Source organism: Diceros bicornis, chromosome 7, assembly GCF_020826845.1.
Source record: "Diceros bicornis minor isolate mBicDic1 chromosome 7, mDicBic1.mat.cur, whole genome shotgun sequence".
Classification (NCBI taxonomy): domain Eukaryota; kingdom Metazoa; phylum Chordata; class Mammalia; order Perissodactyla; family Rhinocerotidae; genus Diceros; species Diceros bicornis.
The window spans coordinates 53474734-53486908 of NC_080746.1; the positions used below are offsets into that span (position 1 = coordinate 53474734).

The window sequence follows — 12175 nt, forward strand, 5'->3', positions numbered from 1 at the left end:
TTTCTGTAATGATTAGTGATTACTGATGTTAAGCATCTTTTCATGTGCTTATTGGCCATCTATATATCTTGGAAAAATGAGATTCCAACCTTTAAGAAACTCATGAGCCAATAGTCAGGCTTATAAAAGATACACAATGTATTATAATATGTTTCCTGCAATAACAGAAGTAACTATGAGGTATAAAAATTGCTCAGAGGAAGAAGTGAAAAAAGTCTTTGGGGTAGGAGAAGTATTAAGCAGAGCATTCTGGGTGTCATCTCACTTGGGATTTGAAAGACAAATAGTTTGTGAGGTATGTAAGATTAGGGCAGGGTTTCTTAATTAAAATTCTGTGTTTTTTTTGTTTTTTTTTGCTGAGGAAGATTGGCCCTGAGCTAACATCCGTGCCTATCTTCCTCTACTTTATATGGGACGCTGCCACAGCATGGCTTGACAAGTGGTGCGTCGGTGCATGCCTGGCATCTGAACCTATGAACCCTGGGCCGCCAAAGTGGAGCACGCGCACTTAATCGCTTGCGCCACTGGGCCGGCCCCTTAAAATTGTTTTAATTGCTCCAGAAAAAGGATATGGTGTGGGGTAGAGCTTAACCTAATTAGGGAATTCAGAGAGGGTTTTCTAGAGGAAATGACAGTTGAGCTTAGACTTTAAGATCTTAAGACATGGTAAGAGGTAATTAAGCAAAAGGAATGGCAGAAGTGGGTGGGAAAAGTATTCTGGGCAAAGGGAACAACGTATGCAAAGATCCTGTAGTCAAAAGGAGCACACTGGGGCCGGCCCGGTGGCGCAAGCGGTTAAGTGCGCACGCTCCGCTGCGGCGGCCCAGGGTTCGCTGGTTCGGATCCCGGGCGCGCACCGAAGTACTGCTTGGTAAGCCATGCTGTGGCGGCGTCCCATATAAAGTGGAGGAAGATAGGCACCGATGTTAGCCCAGGGCTGTCTTCCTCAGCAAAAAAAAAAAAAAGAGGAGGATTGGCGGATGTTAGCTCAGGGCTGATCTCCTCACAAAAAAAAAAAAAAAAAAAAAAGGAGCACACTGTGTTAGAAGAATTCAAAGATAGAAGTAAGGCCAGAGCTATAGTTCTCAAAGTGTGCTCTGAGGATCCTTAGGGTTCTCAGGAACTCTGAGGGGATCTGTGTGGTCTTCCCTTTTCAACTACATATTTCTAAGAGACTAGATTTCTTCATATACTTTACACAAAACAACATTGTTTCATTGCAGATTGACTGTATAAGCAGATATGAGTAATTATTGTAAAGGAATTAATAAATATTTTTAAAATTTCTGTCTTAATTTCTAATACAGTTGATATTGATAGACATTACCCATATAAACAAAAACTCTATGTGGGTCCTTAATAGTTTTTAAGAAGGTAAAGGTATCCTGAGACCAAAAACCATTTAAGAGCCATTGGGCTAGGTGCAGGGTCTTCTTGTAGGTCTTGTTGAGAAGCCATTGAAGTATTTTGGGTAGACGACAGGTAGAGAGGCAACATCAGATTTGTATTTCATCAAGATTATTCTTGTGCTGTAGAGAACTGATTGGAGAAGAGGCAGTGTAGCTGTGGAGAGACCAGTCAGGATGTTATTGAAGTAGCCTACGTGAGAGATGATAGTGGTTCAGATTAAAGTGATGGAAATATGGGAAGATACAGGTAGATTTGAGAAATATTTAGAAAGTAAGATTGATAGGACTTAGTGATTGATTGAGGACAGGATGAGGGTGAAGGAATTGTTGAGGATGATTCCTAGGTTTCTAGTTTATATGCTGGGTTAGATGGTGGTGCCTTTAACTGAGAAAGAAAATTCTGGGAAAGCAGTGCATTGGGTGTGGGATAAATCCAAGCACCCTAGCAATTTCAAATTTACCAAAAAAAATTACAAAAATAGTATAAAGAATTTTCATATACCCTTCTCCCTGATTGATCAATAGTTAACATTTTCCTATATTTGCTTTATCATGATCTCTCTATATATACATATTATTTTTTCCTGAACCATTTAAGAGTAAAGTGCAGACATCATGCCCCTTTTGCACTATAGTAAATACTTGTGTGTATTTCTTAAGAAGAAGGATATCATCTTTATAACCATAGTACAGTTCTCAAATTCAGGAAATTTAACTTTTTGATACAATACTAATACTAATCTGTAGACTTTAATTTAAGTTCTACCTATTGTCTTAATATTATCCTGTATATAAATTTTTCTTTTCTGGTCCACGATCACATATTGCATTTAGTTTTCGTGTCTCTTGTCTTCTTTAATCTGGAAAGGTCCTTCGGCCTTTCTTTATCTTTCATGACCTTGACATTTTTGAAGAGTATAGGCCATTTATTTTATAGAATGTCTTTCAATCTGGATTTATGCTGTTTCCTCTGTTTAGATTCAGGTTATACATTTTGGCAGGAATACCACATAAATAATATTGTGTCCTTCTCAGTACATCATATCATGAGACACATGAAGTTTGACTCATGATTGATGTTTTTACCTTTGATACTTGATTAAGGTGGTGTCTACCAGGTTTTTGTTATAGAATTACTATTTTCCCTTGTGATTAATAAGTAATTTGTGAGGAGATACTTTAAGATTATGTAAATATCTTCTGCCCCATCAAACTTTTACTCACTGTTTTAGCAACCATTAGTAAATCTTGCTGAGTCAGTTATTACTCTGATCATTGCAAAATCTAACTCTGTTATTCCTTCTATGTTTATTAGTTGGCATTCTACTATAAAGAAAGCTTTCCTTCCTTCCTATCATTTTATTCAATATATTATAAACTATTATCATTATTACTTTTTGAAGTTCAAATTGTTCCTTTATATATTTTTTAACTACAAGGTGTGAATTTGCCATATTCTTTGTTTCACGGTAGGAAGAAAGTCATGCTTTTGGGTACTCTTAACTTTTCCAAGTTCACCTCATTTTATCCTATCAATAATCTTTTGAGGTACATTGTACAGCTAATCCTCATTTGAGAGACGAAGAGATTTAGTTCACAGATTTGGCCAGGAAATTAATATTCATTTCTTGTGTAGCATCTGCACAGCTGAAATTGAAGGTCTTCTGCTTTCTTTCATATCGTTGAAGATTTTTCTAGGAGAATAAATATCTTGTAATTTTTGCTTATACGGCTTCCTTAGAGCCTAGTTTAATTCTTTGTTTCTCTGTCTCCATCTCGCTTTCTATTCTAGTCTGTCGGTTTCTTTTCTGTTCCTTTAATTCTATACAAAAAGTACATTAAGCTTTTAAGGCAACAGATAGAACCATATAGCGTTTTAACCTTTATAAAATACTACTCGAATATTATGTGTGGTTTGTTAGGAGAGGGTATCTGTTAGAATTATTTGCATACAAAGTACACTGAATTTTTATCTGTACTTAAAATCAATCCATATTGAAACTGAATTAGTCAGTGTTATTTTTGTCTTATTTAACTTCATTCTCAGATTTTCTTGATATACTTAACCATTGATTGTTTTTTCCGTATAGCAATAGTTTTAAACCGCTTGGTTTAGCTTGCTTTATTTTTGACGTGGATTGCTCTTATTATTGGGAATGTGGTTTGCTTACTCACTCCATTAATATAAAAATGATGGCACTTTAATGGCCTGGGTGTAACACCAAAATAGCATCATCTGCCGAGCAGACACTAGGCAGCTATTACTGATGATGGCTGTGATGCAAGAAGTGACCTGTAGGGGAAGAACAGTATAAAACTGTAATTGCTGCCCTGAGGGTGTGATTTAGACTTCCGCTCTCTTTTGGGCTAACATTCAGTGCGCAGTAATAGGCCGATTATGTGTCAGTGTTGCCTGGTTACCCTAATAGAAGCTAGGAGGTTTTAGTTTGTTGTTTGAAAATCAAATAAAATATTTGTAACAGTGGTAGCAACCTTCCAGGGGCTGGTGGTTGAGTCAACAGTTTAGTTATGAGAAATGATGCTTCCATACTAAATATAAATAGTTTATTAAACAAATAAACAAACTATTAACTGTGACAAATAGAATCATCGTCAGCTTCATATCTGAAAGTTTCTCTTCTTGGTTTTGGTATCTTATTTTGATGGATAATTTTGAGCCCTTAACTATATATGAGGCATTGTGAGGACATAAAAATGTGTGTTTCACATTTCTGTGGCCTAAATAACTTGGAGGCAAGAATTAACTCTGAGCTAAAATGTTTGATTGAGCCATTTTTATAATGTAAGTTCCCTCTCTGAGCGCCTCACCCTCTGCGTGGCAGCTTTCTCACCAGGTTTCCTCTGTTCTTTCTCCGAGTAAGACTACCTGCCACTTTCACACAGGACATAGCTTCTCCCCAAAAGTCTAGGTTCCCATTTAGTTGAGGAATCTTCACCTGGAGCTTTCTGATGTGAACCATTAACAGGTGCTCACTGTCTTGTTAGACAGCTGTCACTAGCAAGTTCAGGCTTGTGTGTGCCAGAACAGCAGTCCTATTTTGTTCAGGTGGTCTACTCTTACCTCTGACTTTTCTCCATTTTCTGTTTTTTTGCCATCAGTTTCCCTTCTCTCTCTCTCTTTTTTTTTTTGTGAGGAAGATCGGCCCTGAGCTAACATCTGCCAATCCTCTTTTTGCTGAGGAAGACTGGCCCTGGGCTAACATCCATGCCCATGTTCCTCTACTTTATATGGGACGCCATCACAGCATGGCTGGACAAGCGGTGTGTCGGTGTGCGCCCGGGATCTGAACTGGCGAACCCCGGGCCACCGCAGCGGGGCGTGAGCACTTAACTGCTTGTGCCACTGGGCCGGCCCCTCCCTTCTCTTTTTAAACAGGCTTTTTTTTTTTTTTTCCCTAAGTACATGCTAAGTGCCAGGCACTATGCTGGCACTGTACTTGTTGAATGTCTGTTATGTCCCAGACACTATTAGCTGATTTTACATACAATAATTGTTAAATGAATTCATTTAATCCACTCACCATAAAACTTCGTGGTAGGGTATATTATTCCTATTTTTACATAGTAAGGATTTCTGAAAACTCAAGGGGCTTGGTGAAGATCAATCAAATAGATACTAAGTGGCAGGGCCAGCAAGTCTGTGCTCATTCCACTCTGCTACTTTGCCTCTAAACAAGAGGTGAAACAATTTGTGAAATCCACTTTCTCTGCAAAGCCTCCTACACCTTCTGGAGGCATTCTTGCACCTGTGTGGTTGTGGTTCTGCTATAGCTGCTCGTTTCTTTTTATAGTCTTAAAGTACACTTATTCTTATGGATAATGTAATATTTTTCTGATGTTTATGAAACAGTATGGTTATCTTCTTTTTTGTGTGTATTTAGACCATTTAATTCTTTTATTTTTTTAAAAAATCTCAAACATACAGAAAAATGGCAAGTACAGAAATAAAGAACTCTCTTTTCTCATGAACCAGTTGCTAATATGTTGCCCCATTATTCTTGAATCCTTCAGTGTATATTTCCTATAAACAAAGATATTCTCCTATATAACCTCAATACGACCATCAAAATCAGGAAATTAACATCAACACATTACTACCATTTAATCCGCAAACCTCATTCAGATTTCACTATTTGTTCCAATAGTGTCCTTTACAGGAAAAGGATTCAGTTCAGAATCACATGTTGCATTTTAGTCCCCATATGTCATCAGTCTTCTTCAATCTGGAATAATTCCTAAGTCTTTCCTTGATTTTATGACCTTGACACTTTTGAAAATTATAAGACAGTTATTTTTTAGGACCTCCCTGAATTTGGGTTTATCTGATATTTTCTCATAGTTAGATTCAAGTTATCTACCTTTAGAATATCACAGATGTGATGCTGTTCTCTTCTCATTGCCTCCTATTAGCTGGTACACCATTTTGATTTGTCCCATTACTGCTGATGTTTACTTTGCTTGGTTAAAGTTGTGTCTGTTGGACTTCATTACTGTAAAGTTACTCTTTCCTTTTGAAATGAATAAATGTTTTGTGGGAAGGTGCTTTGGAACTATGTAAATATTCTATCCTCAGACTTTGAATTTATTTATTAATATCAGTTATGGACTTATAGATTCCTTGTTTATTCAATGGATCATAATCTGTTACTATCATCATTCATCTTGATGTTCAAATTCCCTGATTTGGCCAAGTGGGAGCCCCTTCAAGCTGGCTTATGATGTCCTTTTGACTTTTCTTTATTGTTCTTTGAATACTTCCTTTCTTTCTGGCACAATAAAATATTCCAGGCTCATCTTGTACTTTCTCTGCTCTAGCCCTGGTATCAACCTTTCTGTAAGAAGCCCTGGTTCCTCTTAGTGGAGAATTGTATTTTGAAACTAAAATCTGGGCACTAAGTGTGCACGTTGCTGTTGGGGTCTTGATGTTTTTAGGCCCTCTCAGTGGACAGAGCTAGAGGATATATATGTACATTATATACACACATTTACATCTATGACTCTGTGTAAGTAACACACACACACGCACAGTTGAACAAACAGGAAGATGTATCAAATACTCCATACCATCTCATACCAGTTCATATTAAAATTTCTTTAATTGCATTAAAGGTATCTCTTTATAGTTAGTTTGTTTTGGGTTAGCATCCAAAAAGATCCCTGTAGGGGCCGGCCCTGTGGCGTAGTGGTTAAGTGCGGGCGCTCTGCTGCTGGCAGCTCAGGTTTGGATCCCGGGTGCGCACTGATGCACTGCTTGTCAGGCCGTGCTGTGGCAGTGTCCCATATAAAGTGGAGGAAGATGGGCATGGATGTTAGCCCAGGGCCAGTTTTCCTTAGCAAAAAAAAGAGGAGGATTGGCATGGATGTTAGCTTAGGGCTGATCTTCCTCACACACACACGCAAAAAACCCCAAAAGATCCCTATATTGCCTTTGGATAATCTCTTAAATTTCCTTTAATCGGTAACTGAGTCCCCTTTTGTTTTTATTTTTTCCTTGAATGCCGTAGATTTATTGAAGGAACTGGGTCATTCTTATAGAATGGCCTACGTTCTGGATTTGTTTGATTGCTTGCTTTTGGTGTCATGTACATGTTGACAGTGGGAACCTCCTTACAGATTGGTTTCTGTGTCCTTTTGATCTGGACTCCATTAATCTTTGACGTCTTCCTTGCTTTCTGGCACAAGATGTCCCAGTCTCTTCTTACATATTTCTTGCCCCGGTCTTGCTACTAGCCATTTCTCTAAGGAAATCTGTGAACCCAGGTTTTAAAATTTCGAGTCCCATTCGCTTTTTTCTACACGAGTGTCTTTCAGACTGAGTGCTGTGATCCATTGGTGGGTAAGGCAGTCAGTTTCATCGGTCTTGATCACTATTTTTTGAAAAACAAAACAGAATTCAAATATCAAAGTACATCACAAGATCTAAGGGTAAATATTGTTTTGTTAAACTTTCTGTGTATCTATTTGTATATGAGTACTATGTTGCAATATAATGAGTATTTCTTTCTGTGAAGCATAACTTAACCTGTATGCCATGGGCCCCTCAGTCTAAAATGTTTAAAAGGCAGAGTTCCACACCATATTATCACCTACTGTACAACCTCATTTCATTAAAGTATTTTCAGTTTCTGTTACTGCATTATTGTTTCAGTAGCATTGGACTAGGTATGAGAAACAGATAACTGATAAGTTGTTAAAATGCTGGTGTGAAGACCTAAATTGAAACAGATTGACAATACTAAGTGTTGACAAGGATGTGGCACAACTGGAACACTTACGTATCAACTGGTGAAGTATAAATTAGTTAAATTAGTACAACTGCTTTGGAAAACTATTTGGCAGTGTCTTCTTAAGCTGAACATACACATGTCCTGTGACTCAGCGATTCTACCCCTAAGTATATATCCAACATAAATGTGAACGTGTACGTCAAAAGCCACATTCAAGAGTACTCGTAGAAACATTATTCAGAATAGCCAAAAACTGGAAATAACCCAAATATCTATCAACAGTAGAAAGGGTAAATGGATTGTTGTACAGTATACAGTTATACAAATGGAATATTATATAGTAATGAGAATGAATGAATGAACCATTGCTGTATGCGATACTAGAATCTCTAACCTCACAAAATATTAAGCAAAAGCCAGACACTATTTGATTTTATAAAGTTCAACAATAGGCAAAATAAATCTGGGTGTTAGAAGTCAAGATAGTGGGCCAGCCCCGTGGCTTAGCGGTTAAGTGCGCACGCTCTGCTGCTGGCGGTCCGGGGTTGGATCCCAGGCACACACCGACGCACTGCTTGTCAGGTCATGCTGAGGCCACGTCCCACGTACAGCAACTAGAAGGATGTGAAACTATGATGTACAACTATACACTGGGGCTTTGGGGGAAAAAATAAATAAATAAAATTATTAAAAAAAAAAGTCTAGATAGTAGCTATTTTTGATGTAAGTAGAGTAGTTACTGGGAGGGGGCATGAAGAGGGTTTCTGGAGTGTTGGTCATGTTCTGTTTCTTTATCTGGGTGCTTGTTATATGTGTGTAATCATTTTGTGAAAATTAATTGAGTGGTACACTTAAGATTTTTACATATTACTGTATGGATATTACAAGTTTTAAAAATTTATAAATTTTTGTATTTTTCAATTTGGTAGCAAATAAAATGCAATTTAGGGGCCACTTTTAAAGTACCTACCCTTTAGAAGGCAAAGTGCTAGCTGTTGGTAATTCAGTGATGAACAAACAGGAGTCTTATTTTCTAAGGACTCATGATTCTTTTTGGAAGACACATACTCAAGTAACATGATACTAGACAAGACTACTGAGAATATAGATTGTTTTTGGTTTCTTTTTTTTTTGAGGAAGCTTGGCTCTGAGCTAACGTCTGTTGCCAATCTTCCTTCTTTTTTTTCCTTTTTTCTCCCCAAAGCCCCAGTACATAGTTGTGTATTCTAGTTGTAGGTCCTTCTAGATCTTCTATATGGAACACTGCCTCAGCATAGATTGATGAGTGGTGAGTAGGTCTGTGCCCAGAATCTGAACCGGCGAAACCTGGGCCACTGAAGAGGAATGCATGAACTTAACTGCAGTGCTACTGGGCCGGCCCCAAGAATGTAGGGTTTTTGTTGTTGTTGTTGTGAGGAAGATTAGCTCTGAGCTAACATCTGTTACCAGTCCTCCTCTTTTTGCTGAGGAAGATTGGCCCTGGGCTAACATCCATGCCCATCTCCCTCTACTTTATACGTGGGACACCGCCACAGCATGGCTTGGTAAGTGGTGCGTGGTCTGCACTCGGGATCTGAACCTGTGAACCCGGGCCACCTAAGTGGAGCGCACCAACTTAACCGCTGTGCCACTGGGCTGGGAAAGTGTAGTTTTTGAAGTCATCCCTAAAGTTGATACAAAGCTTTTGTTTCTTTTTTTGTTTGTTTATTTGTAAGATATCTTCTTCATGTCCTTTTGTTCTCTTTTCTTTTTAATAGCACCTGACAGATACCTCCCATGGTGTAAGAAATAAGTGCTTGCAATTACTTGGCAACCTTGGCTCTTTGGAGAAAAGTGTCACAAAAGATGCAGAAAGCCTAGCTGTCAGAGATGTCCAGAAGATTATAGGGGATTACTTCAGTGATCAAGACCCACGTGTCAGAACAGCTGCTATAAAAGCCATGGTAAACAAGATCATGGAAACTAAGTGGGGACAGTTTTGTTTATTTTTCATTTTTTTTTTAAGTTCATGGCTAATGCTCCCTTGGATACATTCTGAATCCTCCCAGGATATACCTTATGCACACTTTCAGGAAGGTGTTGGTGGCATCACAGAACTCAAAGGCACACATTCCTGTATAACAGGTGTTTTCTTTGAGCTTCTCTGATAGCTTCCATCTGTGTTTCTGAAACATGGAGGGTACAACTTGTAACTATTGTAGTATAATACAAGTCACATCCTTCCTCCAGGTCAGAGAGAGGGATGTTACTTGGTATTGTATTAGAATAGGTAGAGGTTGTACTTTTCGTTTTTGGAAATACAGGTGAAAGTTACAGGGGAGGTGTTTTTTAGTGGGAAATGGTGTTAACCATTTCTTCCTTAGCCGCCTTATTTCATATTTTTCTAATATCCCCTTGGGAGACAGTCCATGGGTTAGAGTTATTAAGTGTTTGAGTGCTTCTACTGAAAAGTCTTTGACCAGGTTTCTTATTTATATAGCACTAATTTTCGCTAGAGGGAACCATGTTAATCTGATATAATGGGGGAAAAATATGTGAGATTGTGGGGAGACATTGAAAATATTGATCTTTTTTTCCAACTGCTTAAACTCTATCTCTATTATCTAGTTGCAGCTCCATGAAAGAGGACTGAAATTACACCAAACAATTTATAATCAGGTACCTTAAATGACTGCTGTCTGGAAGGGGAGGAGGTACCACTAGACTGGGAGTATGGCACACTGGTTGTCAGAATTTGAAAACACAGAGCTTCAGCTGGCTAACAGTGGCAACATTAATGGGAATGAATGTGAAATTGTATCCCAAACATACATTCTAAAAGAGAATGGGGGATATGTAATTGAATAGCACCAGTACATGTGAAAAGGACTTTTAGGAGGATTTAGATAGCTCAATATAAATACCAGAGTACACAGAGAGAAGTGTAGTGTTCAGAATAAGGAAATTGGTAGTCTTGCTGATCTTTGGTTGGTTAGGCCAAACATGAAGTTATTTGTGGGCACCACACTTGACAAACTGGAATATTTCTGGAGAAGGATGACCAAGACCATGGGATCATGTGAAAAGATATCATGTGATTGTTGTATTATTGGTAAAGAAAGGCACAGTGAAGTTATAGTATCACTAGGAGAAGCTGATTGATTCCTTAAGCAGAAGGCCTTACAAGGTGGTATTTCTCTTATAGAATAATTGCATGAATCTAGAGACAGGCAATCTAAATCCATGCTCAGAGATCAGATTACCAAGAGTGGTTTTATGTTTCAGAGGAAGATGGTAATTAGCCAAGCACCTATGACTGATGTGTAAACCAAGTTTATTCTTTTACAAAATGAAGTAGAAAGAGTTCGGAATGGTTGTGTTGGTGTGATCAGCACCGTCTCTCCCTATAGGAAAACTGGTGGGAAGCCAAATAATTAAAAGAAGCTTGGAAAGTAAGGACTCAGAGGAAGAAGAGTTAGTCAGTGATTCAGATGTTTAGTGGCATAAGACTGTATCAGTTAACTAGGCAAGCAATGATGAGGGCCTCAAGGGAGTGACGATGGAATGATGGTGGAGGATTTGAGATGTAAGGTAGGATTAGGTACCATAATGAGTTGTCGTGGTTATGTTGCGTTTGAAGGGTTGATGGGACACTCATGAGGAGAATTCTAGGCCATGGGTAGTTGCGAAGGTCTGGAGCTCAGGAGAGATTAGAGCTGGAGGTGGATGTTTGGAGCCATCAATATCTGGGGGGCATGGATATACCTAAGGAGAGTAAGAAGATTAGAAGAGACCAAGGATGGAGACATGTGTAAAGTCCAACATTTAAGAGATCGACAGAAGAAAGGAGTCCTAGAATGGAACTGAGGAGCAACCAGATAGAGGAGGAGGAAAAATGTATTCCAGAAAAGGCAGGGGGAAGTTCTCACAGTCAGCAGTGTCACATGCTGGTGAGGGGTCAGTTAGGATGGGACTGAAATCTACCCATTGGACTTAGCAATAAAGTGGCCATTAGTGAGTTTGAAGAGAGCAGTTTTAGTAGAGTGGTAGGGGTGGAAGTCAGATTAGGGTCAATTGAGGTGAGGCAGTTTAACAGTGATCATCAACTATACTTTAAAGAAGATGGTAGAAGAGGGCATAGGATTAAGGGAAGGTTTTTTGTATATTGAAGATAGTTGCTAAGTATGTTTGAATGTTGAAGGGAGAGCCAGTGTTTTGGGAGAAGTTGCTGATGGAAGAGACAAAGGAGGATAAATAGTGGAGTAAGTGCCTTGAGGCAGAAAATCAGATTCCTGAGCTGATTCGTCCAGCAAATCAATGAGCAAGTCAATGAGTACCTAAGGCTGGTTCTGCAATGCGAAGCATGTTAGATAGGGTCCATCTCCTTTACATTCTCATGGATGAGACAGGCAATTAATAAACAAACACAATAATTATAGCATATGAGTAGTGCTGTGAGGTAAATAAATAGGTTCTATGATAGAGAATCACAAAGACTACCTATTTTGGAGGATGGTGAGGGAAGGCCTGTGTGAGGAA

The 12175-nt window shown here is 38.6% G+C and overlaps 1 protein-coding gene across 1 annotated transcript in view; it reads left to right on the top strand.

Annotated features, from left to right (window-relative positions):
* The window catches only part of INTS4 (integrator complex subunit 4), a 115881-nt gene that overhangs the window by 33396 nt on the left and 70310 nt on the right, over nt 1-12175 (top strand). The window contains exons 5-6 of the mRNA XM_058545528.1: nt 9415-9600; nt 10265-10315. Of these exons, the coding sequence (XP_058401511.1) occupies nt 9415-9600; nt 10265-10315 (237 nt within the window). The remainder of the gene's footprint in view (nt 1-9414; nt 9601-10264; nt 10316-12175) is intronic.